At 34.1% G+C, this 27,738-nt stretch overlaps 1 protein-coding gene across 2 annotated transcripts in view; it reads right to left on the bottom strand.

The window, feature by feature from the left end:
* Positions 1 to 3,742: 3,742 nt before the first annotated feature.
* The window catches only part of LOC149803788 (CD109 antigen-like), a 102,950-nt gene continuing 78,954 nt past the window's right edge, over positions 3,743 to 27,738 (bottom strand). For both annotated transcript variants that reach the window (XM_089953584.1, XM_089953585.1), the window contains exons 31-37: positions 25,944 to 26,090; positions 23,102 to 23,179; positions 21,983 to 22,092; positions 17,076 to 17,226; positions 16,642 to 16,744; positions 11,386 to 11,471; positions 3,743 to 3,895 (exon numbers count right to left, since the gene is read on the bottom strand). In XM_089953584.1, the coding sequence (XP_089809710.1) occupies positions 3,881 to 3,895; positions 11,386 to 11,471; positions 16,642 to 16,744; positions 17,076 to 17,226; positions 21,983 to 22,092; positions 23,102 to 23,179; positions 25,944 to 26,090 (690 nt within the window). In that variant the 3' untranslated portion in view covers positions 3,743 to 3,880. The remainder of the gene's footprint in view (positions 3,896 to 11,385; positions 11,472 to 16,641; positions 16,745 to 17,075; positions 17,227 to 21,982; positions 22,093 to 23,101; positions 23,180 to 25,943; positions 26,091 to 27,738) is intronic.

The following is a 27,738-nucleotide window of genomic DNA, read 5'->3' as shown; positions in this document are numbered from 1 at the left end:
CAAAGCTGCATATCTTGAGCTGAGATGCATCAGCTCAATTTGCAAATATCTTTTAGTTGATGCCACTAAAACACTTGTGTGTTCATTAGTACTTTCAAGACTGGAGTATTGTAACTCAATTCTGTCTGGTTCATCTCAATATCTGCTCCAGAAACTTCAAAAAGTTCAAAATACAGCTGCTCGGATCATACTTAGAGTACAACAATCAGAGCACACCTCCCCACTGCTCTGTACCCTACACTGGCTATCCATTTGATCCAGAATCAAACATAATGTTTTTTTATCTGTGCTATGTTTCACTGTCAGACTCAAGTCCAACATACCTATCTGACCTCAACCATGCGTACACAACAGCAAGATACTTACGCTCCTCTTCTGACAATCGTATACTCATTATTCCCAATATGATTCCCAATATGAAAACAAAGTCATATGAACAGTGTTCTTTTGCATACCAGGGCCCAGCAACGTGGAATGAATTGCCCACTGAACTTAGACACAAAGACACAGTGATCACATTTAAGACGGCTCTCAAAACTCACTTGTTTCGACTGCAAGAACAAACTTAAAGACCTAATAATGTTTCCTATCTTAAATATTCTCAGCATGTTTTTTTAATGTTTTCTAATTTCATGGTGTTTGTTTTTGTAATCATATGTTTTTTATCTTATAGGTGTTGTCTAATGTTGTAAAGCGCTTAGAGCTTTTAAAGATTAGGTGCTATACAAAGTCCTCATTATTATTATTATTATTGTTATTATATATCTAGTAGTCAGCTATTAGTTTTAATGGATGTAGGCCAAAGCATGTTAGAGGTGAAATCAAGGGGAGGGGGCGATGGGAGCAAATATGACCCCTTGTACCTATGTGTGGGTGATCATGCATCAAACTGATCAAGCTTATGAACACCCCAGAGATTGCATTTCATGATGAATGACTTTTGAATCTGGGCTGTTGTACCTGTACAGGTAAGAGGACAGGTCTGGCTATGAAAATAACAAAGTACAAAAGCAACAGATGGGGTGTTTATTCAGAAGTTCTTCCACATTCAGGGTCAGGATAAAAATGACACAGCTCAGTTAATCTTCCTTTTTGGTCCTGGTCCTGTCATTAGCAGCCTTTGATGGAAACCGGTTTGCATGCTTACGTCAAATATTTCTCAATCAAGTTTTTCTGGGCAACTTTTTCAAAAGATTTTGACATTGGGCCTAAGAATCTTGCTCAATAAGTTTTGAGAATATATGGCCGGTTATGTTCTTACCATCCCAAAACGTCATGATGAGATTTTAATCAAACTTAATCAAAAATCAATCAAAACAAGGTTTAAATATTTAATCTGATTACTGTATTATCTTGATAAATAAGATAAATACAAACAAGACAAAACTTATGATTTCTAGAGGGGGGTGCTATTTTGGAATAGAAATATCTCTTTTAGATAAGTTGGCAGAACCTTTGGTGATTATGAGTAAATTTTCTTATTTAACAATAATTGTTTTTCATATTGTGGAATTATTAAATCGTTTAGCTGACTAATTCTGGAAAAACTTAGAAAATTGAATTCATAGTTAAATTCAATAATTATCTTCACAAATTTGGTTTTACTGCACCTTTATATACTAGATTTGTTTAACATATTTTGATTATTCTTAATTTGTGTTATTGTGGTGAAGTTTGAGGTTTCTGTAATGCTAAAAACTGTAGAACTCATTAATTTACAGTTTTATAAAATCATATTGGGGGTGAAAAAAGACAACACAAAATCACTTTGTATATGGTGTATTGAGCAGAACTTACATGGTATCTAAGTGTTATATTCAGACTTAGGCAATGAACAAACATATTACAGGTAAATGAAATACAGATATGTCAACAGATATGTTATTAAACTATTCTGAAATAAAATAACTTGGGGTAACTTTAATAAGGGATATTTTAGTTTTTCTTGACTTTTATGAGGTATGGCTATTGAACAAAGTATTGTTCAACCAATTGTGTTTTTTATCACTTTTGAAAGATTGAATTGATGACAAGTTTGTACTAGACTGATATAGTAGGCTTGAATATTCCAGAAGAGTATTGTTTTATGAAAGCTTTTGTGTTGCTCATTTCAAGCCCAATTTGCAATCAATCACTTAGTTTTTTTGCAAGCTATGGCACAATTAAGAGTGGCATCACACAGATTAGAAGCTGCAAGATGGATTAGGCCAAATAGTATGTAAATTAATGAGAGAAAATGCCAATTCTGTAGTATTATAAAAGATGAATATCATTTTGTTTTAGAATGTCATTTATATTTTAATGAAAGAAAAGCATACATTAATACAATATTTATGGAAGAGACCAAATATGTCTAAGTTTTCAGAACTGATTAAGTCTACAAATACTACCATCATTAAGAAATTGTCAACCTATACATGAAAGTATATAAAGTTCGTATATAATTAATTATTCCTAAGTTAAACACATTCTCCTTGACCAAAGAAGTTAACATGATGTTTGCACATATTTTATATTGTAGCAACTGTCTTTTCACAAGAAAAGAATAGCACATTAAGATAAATTAATCGTCTTTTTATGAACCATTTTATATCATGCATTACACTATTTTTAATCCTTGAATCAATTTGTCATGCTTGAATCATTTTTTGTATACACTCTAGTGTAAATGCCTATTAGAATACAAAATTACAACTATCAAGGCTATAACTGTATCAGAAAGATCTGAAGGAATACAAATATACGAGTGACATCTTCAAAGCAATTATACAGGTGATTTACCCTCTATATACTGGGCTTGTTAGATTTGCATGATGAGTGACATCAACTTTATCACACTTGGTGTGTACTCTTATAAACTGTTAAAATCTTGAAAAAGTTTGTCTATAAGCAGCATGTGTCTATTCTTTAAAATCTGTGTATAAGCAGCATCTGTCCCACTATTCTTTAAAAGTTTGTCTTCAAGCAGCATCTGTCCCACTATTCTTTAAAAGTTTGTCTTCAAGCAGCATCTGTCCCACTATTCTTTAAAAGTTTGTGTTCAAGCCGCATATGTCCCACTATTCTTTAAAAGTTTGTGTTCAAGCAGCATCTGTCCCACTATTCTTTAAATGTTTGTGTTCAAGCAGCATCTGTCCCACTATTCTTTAAATGTTTGTGTTCAAGCAGCATCTGTCCCACTATTCTTGAAAAGTGTTTAAATGGGTATAAGAGGTCTGCTTATTTGAATGAGGTTTAATAATCTTCACTAGTTTAGACGATCATTTACTTGGACAGCTTTAGAACATCATTGAATCACATGATCAGTTGAAGCAACATACACTAGGTGAGTAGTACTGGCTCTCTTAAGCCTCTGGTTTAAGTTTTAAGCAGATGTGTCTTGTGCATATTTAGAGAATATGTTTTCAAGTTGATTTTGTACGACAAAATAAATGGTAGTACATTTTAATCTGTGTGAATGCGATAATTTACATTTAAGGGAGTCAGAGGGTAATTAGTTTCAGACAAAAATATCTCACTCGTTCATTGCATTATCAGTGAAAACTCCTACATGATGTAGTGTTTGTGTGCCAAGAAGGGAAAGAAAGAAGCAAAAAAAAAAAATCAGACAAAGACAGACTGAAAGAATAATGGAAAGAAGAAAATGCAATGAACAAGGAATGTATATTCCAAAGTCACTTCCCTCTGTACTTCTACTACAGTTGTATTTGCATGGTGGAGCAATTTACAAGAAAATATACAATTTTTAATCTTAAATGTATTTTATTTAAATTGTATTTGTATTTTTACATGAATCTTCAAACCTAAATTCATGCACAAGACATGTACTGGTCACATCTACAACCTATGCATAGATGTTGCAACTGAATGTCTCTCATCTTTATTTCCCTGGCATCTGGAGAAAAAATAAACAATGATTAATTTTGTATTCAGCAAGAAAACAAACATAATCAAGAAACTACAACTTATAAGAGAAAAAATTCAAGGACCTGTTTGACAGAATGAAATAATTATTTTTTGTTTTCTGGTTATCTGTGTCACATGACACTTATTAGTCCAAGAGCTGTAGCAGAACTGTTTCTGTAATTCAATATGTGTGTCTGTGTGTGTGTGTGTAACTCAAATAATGTTCTATGGCATGCAGTGTCGTTGATAAGATTACTGAGGTGTTAAAAGAGGAAATGGTTCAAATTTTGTGTTTGTTAGTTGCTATTATAAATACTTCTAATATTAAACACTGTATATGCTATACAGTGGCGTACTAAGGGGTGCGATGGGGTGGTCCACCACTGGTGATAGCCAGAAAGGGGGGTCCATCAGAAGAATTGAAATACCAGTAAAAGTGTTCAAATCAAATGAAAAATTTGCCGAAGTAAAAGTTATTTCCAATTTGCTTAAGACAGCACTGCACTGTTTAAAAATCTACTTACAAACATAACATATTTATCTGTGTGTTTACATTTTAAATTATCTGTCCCAGGTGCCCAATACTTTAGGTACACCCCTGATGCTAGACGTTTTAGTTCAGCAGTCTGCTTTGGCTTCATGATTATGCAATGAAAAACCATGCCAAAACTGCCCCTGGGAAGATCAAGACTAGTTGATCAGCATGCCAACAGATTCTGTACCACCAACAGAATGAAATTTACCACCAATGTAGCACATAAGGTAAGTGTTTTCAGTGAGTGATCTCACATGCAGTGAGGGCTACATATAAAAATATGCCCTTCTAGCTGTCCCTTGTACAAATTATAAGCTAGTTAGCTTGACTTTTCAACCGATTGCAAGCAAGTTTATTTGTTCTTTATTATTACCATTATTACATGTATTATTATTCATGAACTGCCTTGATTGAAATTACTTATTTTTCTGACTCTATGGGATTTTCATTTCTTCTGTATAACATCAAAATAATATTGACAAAAAATTCAGTTGCAATCAAGAATGTTTTTTCTAATATATATATATATATATATATATATATATATATATATATATATATATATATATATATATATATATATATATGAATGATGCTTAAAATGCTTCAAATTGTATTTTGTCCTGGTATAAAAGAATAACAGGTACATTCTTAAAAATATTGATATTTAATGAAACTATGAATTGATTTTGAGTAACTAATAAAACTAAAACTTGTAAAATTCAAGAAAAGCCGAGCTCAAAAGTGAAACTTTCGAAACATAAAAATCAGATTTTGAGATCAAAAGAAAAAAGTCAATGTTTCAAATCTATGTGTTTAATTTTAAGAGCCAACATGTAAAGGCATCAAGTCATAATCATTAAATAGAGTTTAAATCTTTAGATTGGTCTCATGATATTGGTATTTTTATCATGACTTGGTGGAATGTAAATCAATGGGTTTTCTGCGCAATTACAACAGAAAGCAAAGTTTATATATATATATATATATATATAGAGATATATATAGACACGCGCACACACCCAAAGAGATTGATTCCTCTTTCTATCACCTAGGTGGCTATATAATAGTTATACCCCCATTTAAATTTGTTTTAACTTGAGTGAAACCTTAATCTTAAAGGAACACACACTATTGTGAAGGGTTGGAGGAATTATTTGTAATGAAATTAGGTAAGTATTATAGGACAAAGCTAATTTAATAAAAAGATCTGCTTTCTCCGTCACATACATTAATTCATCACATTATCGAGATCAAAGTTTCCTTTCGCCAAGGTCAAGTTATAAAGATGGCTTCAAGAGTTGTTAAACCTCAGCGCAGCTTAGAGGGCTTCTCTCCAGTCAGCTCGAGAGGGATTTTCTTCAAGCTGTTACGCATTTACTACAGTAACTTGCCTTGCATGGAGATATTTAGTCCAAGTCCCAAGGAAGAATAAAGTTCAAGAATATTTCAAGAACTTGGATGTTGAGGGCAGTCTTTGAGTGGAAATTTGTGAGAGCAGGAATTTTCCAGTGTGTCAGTCCTGATGGAAAGATCAAGTCAGCAAAAGACTATTAGGTACTTAATATATGTAATGGTGTGAAGTCCAGCTTCTGAGCAGAACATTCATATTAAATGTAAACTTAAAACTTTGTGCATTAAAAGTGTGAATTACTACTAAAACAATATAATAAAAATAATGTGTTAACATCAGCTCAATTAGCTCAAACAACTGAGACACCAATGTTATCACCCCTTCCTCCAAGAGATGTGTCTGAAACACAAACCACCAGAGCCCAACACATGACCTCACAAGCCAGAAAAGATAGGACTCTAATAACTGGCTCCTCAGTATTGAAAACTATAATACCAAGACTTTTTAAAACAGATGTACAGACTCTAAGAGGTGCAAATATCGACAACATCACAGACAGAATAATGACTACTGACCTAACCAAATAGAACCAAATTATTATTTTAGTAGGTGGAAACTATGCCAGTTATGGAAGGTCTCTAAATCAAATCAGAACAGATTTAGAAAGTTTACTGTATTCTGCTAGGTACTGCAGCCCAAATACATGCAAAATAATGATATCAGGATGACCTCCTCGTGTGGACACCAGGTTGAAAGAAATCAAGGATCTGATAATTGACCTATGGGGAGACTTGAACCTACAGTACATTCCCCAATACACACCTTTCTTTTTTCAGAAATTGGATGTCAACCTAAGCCTCCACCAGAGAGACAAAATTCATTCAAGTAGAAAAGGAACGTATCAAATGAGAAATATTAACTTGGCACTATAATGAAGAGTACTGTCTCTACTGTGGAGAAACTGGGTATGTGACACAGGTGTGCCATCATGTCAAACCAACTGAGTGCTTCAGGGGCCATAAATATGGACACAAACAAAGACTTTGTCAATCAATGTATTATACATATTAGGAAGTTGGCAAATAGGAGAATGCCAGTGAAGAGCTTCATTTATAAAAAAATCTAAATGTACCTAGTGAGACTCTTGACTATTCAATGGACACTATTGTAAATGCAAAAGTTAATGGATTTTCAGGGATTGTATGTGACTTTGAAAATGCTAATATACTGAACATTTACATATTTAATAGGATGTCGGAATGATAAAAGTATGGAGACAATCTCAATGAGTATCCCACTGCATGATGACATACACATAATTGATATGAAACTAAATACAAAAGGTTTTAACATAGGTCACTTAAATTTACAAGGTATAGTGGGAAAAATAGATCAGATTATGTTAATGTTGTCTTCCAAGGAAAATAATATACATGTTTTAGGACTCACTGAAACAAAAATTAAATGCTAACCATAATAATGATAATCTCTTTCACTGTTGAGGCTACAAAAAACCATTACACAGGGGCAGAGAGACAGCAGGGGGAGGTCTTGTTGTATACATTAGAGAAGACGTAATTGTAGAAAGGCGACTTGACTTGGAGTCACATGAAACTGAGAGTATCTGGGTGGAAATTTATCAAAATAATGCAAAATCAATCCTAGTTGGTTTCATTTATAGGCCACCTTCCTCCAAAGCAATTTGGAATGACAACTTTTTGAAACAAATGGAAATATATGTTCTTGCACAGGAGAAAGAAACATATACTCAGGACCTTCTCAGTACTCAAATAAGGAACAACTGGATGGAGTTTACTGAATCATTAGGCCTAGTCCAGCTGGTAAATGAGCCCACAAGGGTTACAGAAAAATCAAGCACTCTTATTGATAAAATGTACACCAATCTACCAGACAATGTGGATATACGTACCTAATGTTGTTCTTAGTGACCACAGTATCCTACTTTTTTGACAAGAAAGGTTAAATGCAACAGAAATAAGATAAATACACACAGAACAATCACTTGCAGATTGTTCAAATTTTTTAATGAAGAACAATTTCTCAATGACCTATATAAAAAAATTCCATGCAATATGATCCAAAATTTGGATGACATAGATGAAGCTCTGAGGGTGTGGACTTATTTATAGATGTAGTCTCTAAGCATGCACCACTGAAAGTACATCGTGTAAAGAATGAAATCCAACCTAATTGTCTTACCACTGCAATTCTAGATGCTATGAAAACACAAGAACAATTCAAGGCTATGGGAAACCATGCATATTATAAAGTATGGTGAAATAAAATAACAAGTATGATTAAAAAAGCTAAAAAAACTTATTATTAATTATTGCTTGTAAACAAAAGGAGCAACACAAACTCCATTTGGAAAGTCTTCAATGAACTCATTGGAGGAACATACAAAGATCAAACAAATAAAATTCACTCACTTCTGGTAAATGACACTAAATAACACTGATGACCCTGACATTGCAAATGTTTTCAATGATTTTTTCACCAACATTACCACAAAATTAAGAGAACCAGTGATAGAAAACAACTTAATGAACTGAAAAAGTTCTGCAGCAGCAAAATCTCTAAGGCATATGTTTCTCTATTCCATCAGTACCAAAAAACTTTGTTAAAAAATGTCTCAGCGAACTTGATACCGAAAGAGCTACAGGACTTGATCAGATTGGTCCATGACTCATTAAATCTTCTGCCTCTGCTGTTGTAGTTAGCATAACATTCAGAATCATCTGTCTCCAAAATATGGAAAACTGCAAAAGTAGCTCCTATTCACAAATCTGGTTCTAACGATGACGCTGATAACTACCGACCATCTCAATACTACCAAACTTGTCAAAATTGATTGAAAAACATGTCCGTGACTCATTCATGTCATATTTAACCAAACACTTGCTGTTACACCTTAATCAATCAGGCTTTAGACAGAAACATTCATGTGAGACTGTCTTGATCTCCCTAACTGATAAATGGCTTAAAGCACTTGATCAAGGTAGAATAATATGATCTGTATTATTTTGTAGATTTCAGGACAGCTTTTGACATGGCACATCATGAAATCCTTTTGAAGAAACTGAAAATCTACCGATGTGATGAAAGCATGGTTAGATGGTTTACTTCATACTTAAGTGAGAGAACACAACATGTTTATATAAATAATGTTCTGTCTGAACCTGGAACAATTAGATATGGAGTACCACAAGGCTCAATTCTAGGTCCATTACTATTGACTTTATTTATTAATGACCAACCATTTTTACTAAGGGACTCAATATCATCTACATAGCTCTATGCAGATGACACAACATTGTCAGACATCCAAAACACAAAGCATGAACTTGAAATTTCTTTACAGAATGCCCTAAACAAACTGGACAACTAGTGCACATGCAATGGTATGGTGGTAAATACTGGTAAAATTAAATTATTACTATCTCAACATGGCAAAAAAGGACAAATCTTAATAGTGATGAACTATGTCTGACATGGTTGTTGTTGTTGCTGTTGTTGTAGGGTTTAACGCCATTTTTCAGCACAAGATAGGCTATACATGGCGGCCAGTATAATTCGTGGAGGAAGAACCCTGGAAAACCCGGGAAGAACCACTGACCCATGAGAAGCAGAGTACTGGCAGGCTTTCTCACATACCAACGTTAGCACATCTTCAAAAAAGAGCATTACGGTTAATATCAATCCAGAAAGAAAGCAAGGAAAATTTAGCTCAGGTAAGTGAACAATATTACCTATTAAAGACCAAATCTGCTTGTGAAAAACCAAATTATTCTACAGGATAGCCAATAATAGTGCTCCTGAATATTTACAATCACTATTCCAGTATAGGCTACCTGGCAATACTCCCCACCTGTGATCCATATCTACCAAACAGTACAAAATTCCCAAACCAAATAAGGAATTATTTAAAAAAAGTTTCCAATAGTCTGGAACTTTGCTCTGGAATAGTATTTCAGTTGAGATTAGAAATGTCCACTTTATTTCCTTGTTCCAAACCTAAAATATCCAGTGGCTTCAGAGATGCAGCTAAAATAAATAAATTCCTTTGTATGATAATAATACATGTAATAATAATACTAATAATAATATTGACTTTATTTAAATAGGGTAACACAATTAGCTAAGAACTAATCTACCTTGAGGCCCTCATACAAAGGAATTTATTTATTTTAGTTGCATCTCTGAAGCCACTGGATATATTGGGTTTGGAAGAAGGAAATAGAGTGGGATGAAAATGTTGCATGCAACTGATACACCATTAAAAGAAGTTCTGGGATTGCAAATGCTCCAAGAGATGCATGGTAATTTTTGCAATCATTAACAACTGTGTCAATATTCTGAATGATGAACTGTCATTATAATCATCTACATCCATCAAGGCACTGACCCTGCAAATAGAACAGACTGTAGGTGGAGGATGGCATTCAACTGAGACAAAATATTATAAATTTCCACTATCGCTGCCATCAACTAACTTATGTCCATTCCATTGGATCAGCATATTGCAGCATTTCCATCTCATCACATTCATCAAAGGGAAATAATTATGAAGTCTCATCAGCATGCATCATCATTCTGCCTATTTGATATGCCATCATTAGTGATAGTATTATAGAATACCATTTAAATGGGGACTTGTTTGGCCATGTCGGCTGGAAATACCGAAATCAGATTAAGTTGAAGTTCATTTCTTTAATGAAATGAATAAACACATATTAATATTAAAGAAAGTGTTTAGATAGATTCGTTTCCTTCAAGATTTTTATCATCCTTTTAACCATTTCAGTATTCCCGGCTTTCATCACATTCCAGAAAAACTGAAATGCAGGCCAATAGAACTTAAAAGCATGTCCATTTGCTTGTGTGAGAATTTTAATTTATTACAAAAAGACTATCTTGTGCTGAAAAATGGCGTTAAACCCTAGATCAACAACAACAACAAAAAGACCCAGAGTAAGAAAAGTCTGACCAAAACATTATGAATTTAATTTGTAGAAAAGCATCATTGTAGAATACTGTGCATGTGAGATATTCCTGAAAATTTGTCTTATTGTTCTGATGTTAATCAACATCGGAACATGCTGTACAGTGCCATTATTTCAACAGTAAGACCTCAACCCACAAAAACATAAATATCAAGGTTGATGTCTTACATGGTAGACTAATGTTGGGAATGACAGTGGATATTAAGACAGAATATGCACTGTTAAATCCAACATAACGTGGCTAGGATGAATTAGTATTTTTGGTCACAATGGGAATGACTTCAGATACATATGGACCGAATTAGGTTGGGACCTGCATACTCATAGGATAAATTAAGCATTTTCCCCTCAAAACAATGAATCTCTCACACTCTTTCTTTTGTGTTCTTTATTGTTATGGAGCTGTGACAGTTAAGTCAGTAAAGTGTCATACTCACAATACAACAATCTAATGCTTGTAACCCACCTAGTCTAAGTACGTAACTCCCATTTAGTCAGCATTACATAGCCAATTAAAAGGGCATTAAAAAAGCTTTATTTTTCTTATCAAGAAAACTATTACTTACGGAAGTGCATCCACAATCTGCACAAATGTCACAGAAAGAGGCATCTTTCAGGAGGTTGGATTGATAAAACGTAATTGCACGATTATCTACAATAATAATAATAATGATAATAATAATAAATTAGTAATAGTATTAAGGAAATCAAGGCATTTGATTTCATTAATTAATTGCAACCACTATCAAATCATGACTGCTGCATAACTGAGTTCATCTTTAAAGATTGTAGTGATTTAAATATTGATACGTGTGTCCTGGTAAATATAAACTATCTGTATATAATCATAGCAAACTGTAAATATAAGAACTAACAATAACTGAATTGCAAAATATTTGAATCTGACTGAATAATAATGGTGAAAGCAAGGAAAGGGTACCACAGCCGTGTCTTATGCAGAGGATTATTATCAGAGATGACAAATTCTGTTATTTGGAAAGAAGGAAAATGTTATTAATGTTACCAAAAGTAATGACTAAGTACATCATCATGTAAGATTACAAATACATGCATTGATACATGCAAAAGTTACCCAATACAACATAAATAATTTTATTCTATAGCATTAAGTGTGGCATAAATTATTTTTTGTTATTTTTTTCTCAACAAAAATATTGATATAGAGAATTTAACAAATTATCATCCTTAAAAATGTGTTTTTCCATAAAAAATTAAACAATTCAAAAACTTCTTCAAAATCCATCATATTAACATAATGGAAATTATGTTGAAGAAACAGATGACCTACATGAAAAAAGCAACTTCTGATCTTCAAGATTAGAATGGCCCTGTGCTTGTTAAAAGGCATTTGTTGGAGCTTTTTGCCATTTAAGCAAGGTAGTTAGTAACCTTGGCCTATAACAGGTAAGGGAAGGCTTCCAATTTTGGCCTATAACAGGTAAGTGAAAGCTTCCAATCTTGGCCTATAACAGGTAAGTGAAGGCTTCCAATCTTGGCCTATAACAGGTAAGTGAATGCTTCCAATCTTGGCCTATAACAGGTAAGTGAATGCTTCCAATCTTGGCCTATAACAGGTAAGGGAAGGCTTCCAATCTTGGCCTATAACAGGTAAGTGAATGCTTCCAATCTTGGCCTATAACAGGTAAGTGAAAGCATCCAATCTTGGCCTATAACAGGTAAGTGAAAGCTTCCAATCTTGGCCTATAACAGGTAAGTGAAAGCTTCCAATCTTGGCCTATAACAGGTAAGTGAATGCTTCCAATCTTGGCCTATAACAGGTAAGTGAAAGCATCCAATCTTGGTCTATAACAGGTAAGTGAATGCTTCCAATCTTGGCCTATAACAGGTAAGTGAATGCTTCCAATTTTGGCCTATAACAGGTAAGTGAAGGCTTCCAATCTTGGCCTATAACAGGTAAGTGAAGGCTTCCAATTTTGGCCTATAACAGGTAAGTGAAGGCTTCCAATCTTGGCCTATAACAGGTAAGTGAAGGCTTCCAATCTTGGCCTATAACAGGTAAGTGAATGCTTCCAATCTTGGCCTATAACAGGTAAGTGAATGCTTCCAATCTTGGCCTATAACAGGTAAGTGAAGGCTTCCAATCTTGGCCTATAACAGGTAAGTGAAAGCATCCAATCTTGGCCTATAACAGGTAAGTGAATGCTTCCAATTTTGGCCTATAACAGGTAAGTGAAAGCATCCAATCTTGGCCTATAACAGGTAAGTGAATGCTTCCAATCTTGGCCTATAACAGGTAAGAGAAGGCTTCCAATCTTGGCCTATAACAGGTAAGTGAATGCTTCCAATCTTGGCCTATAACAGGTAAGTGAAGGCTTCCAATCTTGGCCTATAACAGGTAAGTGAATGCTTCCAATCTTGGCCTATAACAGGTAAGTGAAGGCTTCCAATCTTGGCCTATAACAGGTAAGGGAAGGCTTCCAATCTTGGCCTATAACAGGTAAGTGAAGGCTTCCAATCTTGGCCTATAACAGGTAAGTGAAGGCTTCCAATTTTGGCCTATAACAGGTAAGTGAAGGCTTCCAATCTTGGCCTATAACAGGTAAGTGAAGGCTTCCAATCTTGGCCTATAACAGGTAAGTGAATGCTTCCAATCTTGGCCTATAACAGGTAAGTGAATGCTTCCAATCTTGGCCTATAACAGGTAAGTGAAGGCTTCCAATCTTGGCCTATAACAGGTAAGTGAAAGCATCCAATCTTGGCCTATAACAGGTAAGTGAATGCTTCCAATCTTGGCCTATAACAGGTAAGTGAAAGCATCCAATCTTGGCCTATAACAGGTAAGTGAATGCTTCCAATCTTGGCCTATAACAGGTAAGAGAAGGCTTCCAATCTTGGCCTATAACAGGTAAGTGAATGCTTCCAATCTTGGCCTATAACAGGTAAGTGAAGGCTTCCAATCTTGGCCTATAACAGGTAAGGGAAGGCTTCCAATCTTGGCCTATAACAGGTAAGTGAAGGCTTCCAATCTTGGCCTATAACAGGTAAGTGAAGGCTTCCAATCTTGGCCTATAACAGGTAAGTGAATGCTTCCAATCTTGGCCTATAACAGGTAAGTGAATGCTTCCAATCTTGGCCTATAACAGGTAAGGGAAGGCTTCCAATCTTGGCCTATAACAGTTAAGTGAAGGCTTCCAATCTTGGCCTATAACAGGTAAGTGAATGCTTCCAATCTTGGCCTATAACAGGTAAGTGAAGGCTTCCAATCTTGGCCTATAACAGGTAAGTGAAAGCATCCAATCTTGGCCTATAACAGGTAAGTGAATGCTTCCAATCTTGGCCTATAACAGGTAAGTGAAAGCATCCAATCTTGGCCTATAACAGGTAAGTGAATGCTTGCAATCTTGGCCTATAACAGGTAAGGGAAGGCTTCCAATCTTGGCCTATAACAGGTAAGTGAATGCTTCCAATCTTGGCCTATAACAGGCAAGGGAAGGCTTCCAATCTTGGCCTATAACAGGTAACTGAATGCTTCCAATCTTGGCCTAGAACAGGTAAGTGAAGGCTTCCAATCTTGGCCTATAACAGGTAAGTGAATGCTTCCAATCTTGGCCTATAACAGGTAAGTGAATGCTTCCAATCTTGGCCTATAACAGGTAAGTGAATGCTTCCAATCTTGGCCTATAACAGGTAATTGAAGGCTTCCAATCTTGGCCTATAACAGGTAAGGGAAAGCTTCCAATCTTGGCCTATAACAGGTAAGTGAAAGCTTCCAATCTAGCTAAGGCAAGCCTGCTCAATTAACTGTCATAGTGTGCATCAGGATAAAAAACCTCATACCTATTACTTCAGAACCAAATAGTGTTCATGTGCTGATGTGGTATTAAAAAAAAATGCTATATATTTAAGACAAGAATCCTTTAAAAGGACTGATGCTCTGCAGGCTGAATAGAACATGTAGGAATTCACCAGAACTCCATTTCTTCCCTCCTCTTTTAACTGCCAATTACTGAACTAAGATATATATTTTTTTTAAAACTGTAACATAGCAAATTCAGACAGAACATTTTTTGTTTGCTAAGTTAACTAGTTTACAAGACAAGCACAGTACAAAATCTTTCTCATGATCTCTGACACTGAACTTGATACAATAGATGAAAGATAAATGAACTCAGATGCTATAACCAGATGCGAAGTTGGAATAAATCAATAATCACCTCCAACCTCTCATTAAACTTGCATCATTCAAGGTAGAATTCCAATACATCTACAAACTAGGTCTGATAAAAATCTATGCCATCATCACAAATCATTACACTTGAAAAACCTGAGTCAAAACATTTGACTTTGAAATCATTGTCGGACTGTTACTATAAGCTTGTTTACTGATGTCCAATTAAATACAAAGTCTAGTTAAAATTAATTATTATTTGTAAAAGTTACCATGTTCATAAGTTCAATATGGTCCTAAATTCATGAAGATGGCTTTCACAGTAGCAGGGAGAATTTAGTAGCAAGATTTACAACATTTTCATACAGGAAAAATTACACAATTTACATACGTAAAGAATTCATTTAGCGACAATGAAACCAAATCTTCAGGAATAGAACTGATAACACATTTTTGATGGCCACCATGGTTGTCATGTTGAAGGTCAAATCAGAATCACGTTCATTCAACATCAGCTACTTTCTGTTATGTATGTTTAAGTGAAAACACAATGTAGGTACAATGATCTCTTCAGAAGATCTAGATATAAAAAGATTTTTAAAGTGGCCACCAAACATCGGGGCAGTTTGAAGGTTAAATCAGCATCATTTTAATATAGGACCAAAAACATACTACAAGAAGTGTTAAACGAAAACCTCATGTTGATATCAACATATTTCAAAGTACCTGCCCTAATAAGATTTCTTCACAATAGCCACTATGGAAGCCATCTTGATGGGCCACATCAGCACTAGTTTTTATTTGATGAACTATATATTGCAAGAATTGTTTTAAAGAAAACCTCATATTGGTATGACTATACATTCAAGAGGAAAAATCATACTTCATAGCATAAGATATGTTCCAGTGCAAATCCCATAAGGATACAAACATCTTCAGAGAATTGGCGATATCAAGATTTTAAAGGCAATACTCATGCAGTCATATTGTTGGATCAAATTGGCATCACTTTCAAACTGAACCAGCTACATATAGTTGGAATTTTTTTAATAAGAACTCAATGTCAACATGACCATCCATTTAAGAAGATTTAGCAAAAACAAGATGTATCATATTCCACCATTTTGGTGGTAACATCAGCACCATTTTTATTTAGGGTCAACTATACACTTTACAAATCTTTTAGCATAAACCCCATTTTGAAAAAACATTCTTTCATGATGAATACCAGTAGCATAACAATATTTACAAGATGGCTGCCTAGGCAGTTGTATTGGATATCCAAGGAGCACCATTTTCATTAGGACATCAGACTGAAACTGCGTACCAAGTTTTCATGACTTTTTTCTGTATTTTATGAGCAGCAAATAGAAAAATCAGTTGATAACAGGCAATGATGGATGTAGGGCCATGATTGCACAAGTTGTTGACAAATAGAGCTAAAGAGACAAAAAAAGAGTTGTTCAAAAATCTGTGAAAATTAAAGAGAAAATGTCAGATACTAAATGGCAATATTTTGATGTTCTTGAGAAATTCGGGAAATATGAGATCTTTATCTCAGGAAATAAAATAGATAATGAATGTCACATGTTTGAATTTTAGTAATGAAAGATAAGACTGCAAACTGAGGTATAAGAAAACAACATGGAATAATTTAGTTTAATTATTTTACCTGGCTCATAATAATCATATACTTTGATAGAGGCAGGCTGAGATTTGGCAACAAGTTCTACACGAATCATCTCCATGTACAAGCACGAGTTGTGACCATCAAACTGAAACATATTCATATGATAGCACAATGGAGGAAAACCACTATTATTCATGGCATACTGTAAACAATTCCATGGTATATAAAGCTTAAGCATGAAATTTAGATTTTCATTTTCCATCAGTTCTAATTTTGAAAGCATTTATTACATTTCTTTGCCAGTGTGATTAATGTTTCATGCTGCACTGAAGTTTATTTTCTTTTCAACTGCTCAACTCCACCATTTTTCTAAAGAACATCATATCAAATAATAGTTGTTCCAGATGAAGGAGAAATTAATTTGACTGCTAACCAGACAAAGTAGGCAAGAACTTTATTCTTTGACAGTTATTTACCTGATCGAAGTAGAGCACAATTTGTCTGTCTTTATTTTCTTGCTTTTTGAGGTTTGGTATTTTGGTGTTTGAGCTGTCTAATTCTGCCATGAAACCAGTAGGTAAACCCATTTCAACCACTGTCATTCCACTACTTCCAGCATGTGTCCAGCTGTTTAAAAATGTATATAGACAAATGATAATATTCAGAGCAAAACATAGTTATTTCAAAATTTTAATAATCATATTTTGATCAAAAATCAATGAAGTACACTTGTTGGATTTTGTACACTTTAGAAAAACAAAAAAAAAAGACGAATATTGGTCTCTTCTTTCTAGCACTGTCTTGCAAAATGTGAGCGTCAATAGGTGAGAATAAAAATGGAAGCAGTTGTGTTTACATATAAATATTTCAGTTCCAATATTTACAAAGTGTTTTGAAAAAGACATGACAAGATGGGAAGCAAACTTTTCAGTATATTTTGTTTACCCAATCACATTTACTAGGGATATAAGCCTGCTACTGAAATTACAAAAATTCGTATTTTCTGTATATATCACATAGGCAAATGTCTGGTGTAGCTAGTTTTTAAGCTGTGAGACAGACTACTGATGATGTTGGCATGGCGGAATGATGGGGAGGGTTTTCAGTAATATGACCCAGTAAGTATTCTCAGTGAAAGATAATTTTCTTAAAATTTGCTTTTTCTTTGAATACAATAACATTAGGAGAATGGGCAATATGAGAGTATGCTCAGCATCATACCTTGGATATTATTCTAGATAAGAAAGATCAGATTCCCTTTGTGAATGATAACCTGCTCTCCTACTTCAAGCAAGACAGCATACGGTCACACAAACTGTGACCACTCTGCCAAATTAAGAAGATGATCATTAAAATCTTCTTACCATCATAATACGATGTGCATAAACAGATCTATGATGTCTTGAGTCGCAACTTTACATTTGAATGCGAGGCTTGCAGAGATCATGCTTATTTCATGAAGTAACAGTCTCATAAGGCAACTTGGAAATTTTGGAATGTTAGAGTAGGCTGAGCATACAACAAACTTAAGCAACAAAGATTTGACTTGGCAGGTAATGGCTTGCTTTCTCACCTTCACAGGGAGAAAGTGTCCTTTATGCATATCATGACCTGTCTCTGTGTGCTTCAAGTAGTGCTTGAGGGCACGGATAGTATCTAGTATACTCACTGCTCTGAACTTATCTACAGACGAGGGGGGAGAATATCTTCGACTGCCCCTGTTGGCTAGTATGTCTAGTTGAGTCACAAGGATCACAAAACCATCCAATATAAACTGAAGATAAGATCCAGGACAGATTGCATTTTGAAACTAGGTGAAGGGTTTTGTCCTATTCAAATTAAAAATGGCCAACAGTTCAGATGGATTTTTATCATGAGCAATATGTCCTCTGCCATGATGTTTGATTATGTCAGATATCATGAACCCTAGCAATTGATGGTAACTGTTGCCCACGTTTTCTCTTTAGAACCAGAGGAAAAGTTGGCTAGTCGAGGGATTGAGGCAATCAAAGTGATTATGTTATTGACTGAACACTAGTTCTGAAAACACACCTTTTTCCATCATAAACATTCAGAGTTGGCTGGGCTGTCAATAAGACTTGCTTTCAAGATTCGACTCTCCACAATCGAAGGTCTAAATTCTTTCCCTTTCAAGGCTGTCTGATAAGAGTTGTGAAACAGACAATGATCCAGATAGGGGTTAAGCACTTGCAATGTGGTTGTTTAAATAAAAATTGGTTTGGCCATAATATCCCTGGGTAGGTATATCGGATTGAGTAGATCTCAGTACTTGTCCCGTTGAAAAGACACTATCAGAATTATTTTGCACTTCTGACCACCTATATTCTGTATTATGTTGGGTACTAAGACTGTGGGGGGATAGGAACATGCCCATCAACCTTCCCAACTGATTGACATTGCATCCATGGCCAAAGCTTTTGGGCCCTGAACCCATGAGATAAATCTGAATCATTTATGGTTCCAAATTAGTGTAAAAGGTAAATCACTGGAATGCCTCAAATCTGATAGATGAAGCGACAGTTCCATATCAACAAACTCAGATTCTGTCTAGGAGAGAACATCAGCCAGGACACTAAATCTGCTGAGAATGCATCAATTAGTCTGCTGATCTGAGGTTGGCAGCACTGACAAAGATAGCATGCATAGATCAGATGATTTGGTGCCCTCCACTCCCCATCACCCATTTGAGCATGTATGTCACCACTACAGAGTTGTCTGATATAATCAGGACTGACTTTTTGCAGAGACACTCTCTTTCTTAGCCTTAGTCAACTTTTGAAAAATCTGTAGTCTATACATTCTTGAACCATATAGTGCACACACATCATGGTACTGGAGAAGTACAATTTATACACGCAAGGCACGACTACTGTGTGCCTTCCTTAGCTTTGGACATGTTGCACTTACTACACTTCATCAACAGGTTTCACTGAAATGACAAGATAAAACAAAACAACAAAAATGTATAAATTAACAATGCAGCATATTAATAAGTCACTAAAACAAGGCCTGTTATTAAATGGGTGAGCAAACAATAGACAGTGTACACAAAACCATGAATAGCTACATGCACCAAGTGCACTGTACCAAAATTGCCAAGGTCAAGAAAGTTTAGGAATGAATTTAATCCAAATAAATCTAAACTCCTATATGTGTGGTTCGAATTTAACACAAATTTGACTTGGAATCCATGGGATATATCTCATGCGATGTTGCTGTGTGGAAGCAAAGCTTACAAGCTAGTGACACCCAGTGGTGGCAAAGAAGGTAATGAACTAGAGTTAATTCCCTTTGTCTATATGAGATAAACAGAAACAACAAATTTTCTTCTTTTCCATAGGACTGGATTTCAGGATGTAGCAGGTTTATATTCCTAAATTTGTGTTCAGGGAAGGTATTGAAGGAGAAATCTATGGTATATATCGTTCTCTGTGACATAAAATAAGCAAACTTTCTCAGCAAAAAATTCAGTGTCATTGAAAATGTTTGTTGTCAATAAAAGTTCATTAATGTTGGACGAATATATAGATAATTCATCTGTCACAACTGAAATGCTGCTACAAATGAGATCAAATAAAAAATCAACATTTTGAAACGAATACATTCAGTCAACATAAAGAGCTAGATTTATGATGGTTATAAATAAATTATTTCAAGGCTTCTAAGAATACTACGGTCAGATATAAGAATCGAATGCATAAAGTGTTATTGTTTTAAGACAAAATACTCCAGGAAATCTTGTTTGCTGAAACTTGATCAAACAATCATCACATAACTGGTAAAGACTAAATAAAGGAAATCATTTTTAAAAAATACTACTAATACTACTACTACTACTAATAATAATAATGCTTTATTTATAGAGGGTGACTCATTAGTCAAGGACTATTCTCCCTTAGGCCCTCTTAAGGAGAGTATAACAATGCACATTATATGAAGATAGCAATAAGTACTGTTTATTTTAACACGTTTAGTATTAAAATACTAAATTCCATTATCTATTAGAAACACATACATGCTGATGATCTCTTCTTAAATACTCTAATATTTTCAGCAGATTTTACATGTAGTGAAAGCTTGTTCCACAGAACTGTACCATAGTATTGGAAGCTCTTTTTAATTTGCTCTGTTCTTGGTTTTGGTGCTAGAAGGTTTCCATGTGATATTGATCTCAACTGGTCTTGTGTTGAAAAAGGCCTGAATAAGTCCTGAAGATACTCTGGTGCAGTTCCATGTTGTAGACATTTATATAAAAGAACTGCCTTGTGAAAATCTGTCATGTCATATATTGTGAACCATTTGAGTTCTGTAAATAATGCTTTTGAGGGATGATCAATAGATGCATCTAAAATTACATGTGCTACTCATTCTGAAGCTTATAAATCCTGTCAAGCTCAGATTTAGCATAGTTTCCCCATACATTTGTACAATAATCCATTGTTGGAAGAATATATGACTTGTAGTATAGATTTCGAGTTTCCATGGGTAAGGATTTCTTGATTCTGGTGAGTAGGGCAATTTTAGATGACATTGTTTTCCAAAGCTTATCAATATGGTCATGCCATAATAAATTATTATCTACGGACACACCTACGAGCTTTTCATGTTTTCATGTTCAACATTTTCTAATGGATGATTATTTATTGCAAGAGATAGTTCTGGGTTCCCTGACTTGTGTAGCTTTTGTGATGTCCCCAAAATCATACATTTCATTTTACATTCATTAATTAACATCCTAAATGTGTCATTGACCACCATCTGTACTAGACATTGCAAATGATCCTTTGTACCTCATTTATAACATGCACACATATGAATTAGAAATTTTCAGCATACAGTCAGCCACTTTTTACAGTCATGTGATATGATTTATACGAGGATCACTTGTTAGACAGCAGCAATGATTAAATGTCAATATTAAATAATGATAAATGGATTTAAAAAATCACCATCTTTTGATCTGAGGAAGGCTGCTGTGAAAATCATCATAGGATGAAAAATATCTCATCCAATAGAAATATATGATGATAAACATATAATAGACAAAGTATCCATACCATTTTTCTGGAATAATTTACATAGATTAGAGTTAATGTATAATTCATTTACAAGATTAAAATCAAATTCTGTATTATACAGTATTATAATGATTATTTTTACCAATAACCAAGCAGAAAAAGAACTGCTTAAGTATATGAGGACAATTCGTTTCAGAGAGTGGACATTTAGATAGAAAAATTCTTCAAAAGACAAAAGCCTAGAACCGATTGCACATGGACATGTTTTTCTGAAAATCAAAATTCGTCTTAAAGTTTATAAAATAAAAATCTCTAAATTTCAAGGAACCTAACTGACTACTAACCGTACACATGTCTCCACTACAACAGAGCGTAACGTCTCTTTAATGAGATTAACACTGACATTGTATGCGTTGTTGCTCTCCTCTGTCTCCACATAAAATGAAACATGAACCTTAAGAAGAAAAGAAAACATCAATAATATGGCTTAGGCATCATATTTCTGTAAATGTCATCTAAATTTTCAAACTTTTAGCCTTTTACATTTTTATATCATTAATTCATAAAAATAAATGCAAGAATAATAATGGACAGTTTTTTTGTGAACTGAATCTATGATAAACAGAAATTTAATTATATTTCACATGTGTTCTCAGATACTCACATGGCAGTTTAACATAGTGTCAATGTGCTTAAATTATATTTGTACCAATAAAACTTTCTAATTTTCTAATGAAGTAAAAATGCCAACACTTTCCAATTATGTGTTATGAAGAGAAATAAGTGGCACTTTGAGTAATGATGGTAGAATCATTATGGCATTCATTATTTATTAATATTCCATTAATATTCTTGAATTCTTGTTAAGTAATAAATACATAGAACTGAAAGAGATCTACCCTTTTCTTTTGTGCTTTTCTGCAGACTTTTGCAGATTATCAATTAACAACTTGTTAATTTATGTGCTATACAGCCAGAGTTGTGCTGCTGTACCATTACCCTAGCTGATACAAACATACATTCTTGTTTACAATGAGGAAATAAAACTGGCACATAGTTAACTTTCATCAATATATTTATTTCATATTTTATATATACATTACATACTCTTTCCTTTCATATAAAGTATTTCAATACAGGTGTGTCTTTCTTTTTCCCACTAGAAGTGAACAAAGATATGATAAATTGCATGAAAGAATAAAAGAAGAATAATTTAAAACATGTTCCATAATAAGAGAGCATGAATATAAGTCAAATAATTCAACAGAATCAATAATTCCTTGTTCAAAATCTAATGCCAGTTTGATGTCAAATTTACTTCAATTTATTTTTCTTTTGTTCCTGGTGTTACCCATTTTGTTTAGTTAAGTTTTACATTTAGTTCGCCTTAGCAGGCAAATCGTGTTCCATAGTCCCATTACTAGTTTATACTTGACTAAAAAACATGGACTAGATAAACCAACCTGGGCTAGGGCAGCTCCTTTCCCAGTAGCGGTTATATTCACTTCTGGAACATTTCCTTGTGAGAAGGAGACTGGAACCTGAAATAGAACAATCCACATGTCAGCACACCTGATTGCAATCCCATGAACAAATCAAGACAACAATTAAACAGAACAGGATATGGGGATTTAGTTCCATGCAAACTTCTGTATAGCCTTTTGGATGAATGAATCACATTTTCCTTCTGGAATGCTTCCCCTTATGCTGTAACCTGTATACTGTCTCAAACACTGATCATGAGCACTGGCCTATGGAAAGGGTGCAGAGGTGAATCACCCCAAGCAGAACTTATGTAGGGGTGGCAAAAAGGGAAAAAATAAAAAAGGAAAGAGAAAAAAGAAAGGAAAAGAAAAGGAAAAAGAAAGAGGGAGAGATAGACTAGGGAAAAAGGAGGATAATATGTTTTGAAAATCTGTGACGTTGCCCTTGTTGATGCCACTGCCAAAACTAAGAAGCCGAATGCTGCCTCTCAGACCACTACCCAAGGCAGCATTTTAGCTCTGTAAAATATGCCACTAATTTTGTGTTATTGCAATCTTCTAATGACAATGTCTTATCCTCCTTTTTTCCATTTTCTTTAAACTATGTAATAAATATATATATATTATTAAACTTTCATGAACTGGCCTTTAGACATGAAAATGTAATGTTTCATTTATCTGGATGAAAGCCACTCTGCTCACATCGATCAATCAACCAGAACCTTCAATTTGTCTGATTGGAATCTTCGGGCATCAGAGACATACTCTATGCTTTTTTAGGAATACGTTTGTCATATGCAATAATCTTAAAATTTTTGTTTCAAATATTCTGGTAGGCTATTTATGTTCATTAGAAACAAGTACTGAATTAAGGAGGCTGAGTACACCTTGGATATTTCCAGTGATGACAGTAATATGTTCTGATTTCTCTCCAAAATATTTCTGGTACAGAGATAAAAGGGTCTTGAAGGTTTTGAATTCCCTCAATAAATTATTTGAAAGCAGGTGAACACTTTAGCCAGAAACAAGATGCAGAATGAAACACATTCATACAATGAACCCCTTCTGCCATGTCTTGTTCAGTGGATTACATATTATTAAAGCATGTGTTCACACTTTGGTCATTACACTATGTGTTTTAGCCATCTGAGTGCTAATAGTCAACTGTACAAACTATATATTATAATTACTTTTTTTAACTGCATGTAGTACTTAAAGCACATAATGCTAACGGGTAAAAATATTTTATAAACTAAATTGTACTAGAACAAATAGTTTTTTTAGTTTCTAAAATGTTCATCACAGTTCATAACATATCAAGCTATTTGAATGCATAAATGCTTTCCTTGACACAACAGTAGTCGTTCATTCAAAACACTCAACTTTTCAACTACATGTTTAAGGGGCCAATAAATAAAAATCATTATTGTGAATGCCCTGGAGTTCGTGAATAATTTGATTTTGGGGTTAAGTTTGAATAAAAAACTTTTTATTTTATTGGCAGCAGATTAAATATTTCATCCTATTTGCAATAACCATAATGTTAGAATTAATTACAAAGTACAGTTTCTTAACCTGTGTCCAGTTCTAGTCATGCAGCCACATTACACAATGTAATGACCAATGTGCCAGGGGAGATAAACCTCTGCAGAGTTGAAACTAGTGAAAAGTAATAATTATTCCTGATGTCTGAAAAATCTCATGAGACCAAATGATGTGAATGGTTATTTTTGAGACACACTACGCATCAAGGTGCATAAGCATTTTACACCGGAGGTACTACAACTTATAATAATACTAATAGCAACAAACGGTACAATCAGATTTAGCTTATTATACCCCGATCACAATTTTGACTTGCTTCATTTATCTTTATATTGCATGTAATACTGGTGTGTCACAGCACTGCCAGTATATCACATTGATAATGTCCATAAGAGTTACAGCATGGGGTGGCACAATTTTAGAAGAATGGAAACCATTCACAAGAGATGAATCATGTAATTGATAGTAGTGGATATATTTTGTTTATTTAAGGCAATGTGCATGGTGACAAATAAAGATATACAGAAAACTAAAATATGAACAGTGTTTTGATCTTACAATTTACTGAATGTATGTAAAATCTTGATTGCATTAGCTTATACTCCTTAAAATCAGATCAGAAATACATGTATCAGTGTGGTAACAAACAAAGCCAATCATTTGCAAAATCACCTCCCTAAAATGCATGGATCTTTCATATTATCAAATGCATCCAAGATCTTGTTGATGTGAGTAAATATTCCAAGTTTTATCAAAATAAAGTTGGAGTTATGGTTTCAATTGTGGTCATGATCTCATTAACATGCACGCCAATCTATCTCATTATCAAACTTGGTTGAGATTTTTTGAGATGGGTCCAGATTTTAAGTTTGATCAAGATCTGATCAGAAATTTGGACTTTAGAGGTAAAAAGCAATTGTTGATGCACAACAAACCTAACAAAATAAGATCAATTAGCCTTACGACCAGGTGACTTCAAAATGGATGGTCCCAAGAACAAAGATCAATTTTATGCATATATGACATTTCAGTTATTTTGTCATTAACTCATTTAAATCTAACTGATTTTTGTTCCATGATGTGTTTCTTTTCTTAATGGAAGAGGGAGTGCAAGATAGACAGCAATATGCAAACAACAGGTTCAAGACATGTATGCAGAAAACAGGGCCTAATGAACAAGTGTACCATTTACACACAGAACAGAGGAAGACAGACCAACATTATAAAGATACAGGGAACAAAACTAGGGTATACTGTATGTAGCAAACAAATTTACTTCAGTAGTCTTGAGGACAAGCGCATCAATTTTCTGTACAGTCAGGCTGTGAGTGAAGTTGTAAGTGGCGACATCTAGGTGCAGATTGAGGTCACTAGAAAACAGGCTTCCATACTCAGACATTGCTTGAAGTGCCAGAACAGTATCCTGTAAAAATAATAAAACCTTTACCTTCGCGTTGAAAGGGTGAAATGTAAAATGTATATATTGAAAACTTTAAATCAATTGTTGCATTTTTAAGATTCTGGAAACCAAACATACCACAATGCAAATGGTAGCTTATCACGCAATTATACGGGCAATGAATTCCATTTTTGTTACCATTCCTGAGACAGTTACTTATGTGCCTATAAAGTCTTCACAATGTATATAAATTTGAAACCATTGTGGTTCATTTCTTTTATGGTCTATCCCATCCCTATATTTGTTAGAAATCATTAGCATGCAAACAAAAATTTACTTACATGAAATGCAAGAGTTCTAAAGAAAATAAAAAATCCTCGTTTTTTTATAGAGATACAACTTAAAACTGATGAATACATTGAGACCTGTCTATGAATGACTGAAATATCTGCAATGACAAAAATCACAAGTTAATGGGTATGCTTATACTTTTCATTAGTTTGATCTCTAATGATCAAGAATTACCCATCAATGAACAGTACCATGATAATCAAGCATTGTCTCTGACTTGTAAAACAATAATGTTACACCAGTGCAGGCACAGCAAGTGCTCCATCAGGAGACATAGAAAATAAAAGCCTCGTGTACATCATTATTCTTTACAGGATATTTGAATTTTATCAACATGTAATTTCATAATCATTTTATAAATAATTTTTTATCTTATTTCTACCATTGACTTCAAAATGAAAAAGGTAAAATACAGTGACCTAGGGCTGGTGTAATAATGTTTATTAACATCATAATACAAGAACCTACTTGATAGCTCTCAAACAGTGGAATAATATACGATAACAACAACTGCCATATTGTGTGATTTCATTTAATATCTTTGCATAAAGCACATGCTCGTCTTTTCCTATGCAAAATAAATTTTTTATTTCTTTTTAAATTTTAAATTTGTAGTTTTGGAGAAATGTTAATTTTTTCAATTACTGCTCTGTAGAAAGAATTGTCTTTGTGTCATTATGTAGTAACTTTAGCATAACCGTGTGAGCAGAATTGATCACAGGATTCAATTAAAAAAGATATACACAATGAAAATAAAAAACTTTAACATAAGTGGTGACTTTGACCCCATGCTCAATAGGTGTCTCAGAATGAACTGGCTTGGCTCTAAGATTTCAAGTATGGAATCTATAAAGGGGTTAAGGAAATATACATATTACATAGACTCATTGATTTTGACCCCAAGGTATATTAAGGCATGTGGATGTGTATATCAAAATGGATTTCATTGGCTTAATTACTGACACGTCCCTAGTACTAATATAATTGATCAAGAGGTTATGGAAATATAACGAACTTTAAACAAAACCTTAAAGCATACAAAAAACTACCTTCGCCACCAGTAGAAACATGACTGCTCTGTCAAGCGCTTTCACCAATGTGGTTTCGAGAACAATTATTTAATCACTCATTACCCAAATGGACAATATAGTTCTATAGTTCTAAGTTATGTTGTAACTTTACAATTTATGTTCATATCTTCTCCAAATGTAGACAATATATGATACAGTATATAATATAGATTTCCACCAATGGTTGCCATCTAAGAATATAAATTAACACGGATAGGTTATATACAATAAGTTAGTGTAAATACTGCAGT

Source organism: Sinohyriopsis cumingii, chromosome 3 (assembly GCF_028554795.1).
Source record: "Sinohyriopsis cumingii isolate HCF-2022 chromosome 3, ASM2855479v2, whole genome shotgun sequence".
Taxonomy (NCBI): Eukaryota; Metazoa; Mollusca; class Bivalvia; order Unionida; family Unionidae; genus Sinohyriopsis; species Sinohyriopsis cumingii.
The sequence above is the reverse complement of the archived record's forward strand: the minus strand, read 5'-3'. Positions and strand labels throughout refer to the sequence as shown.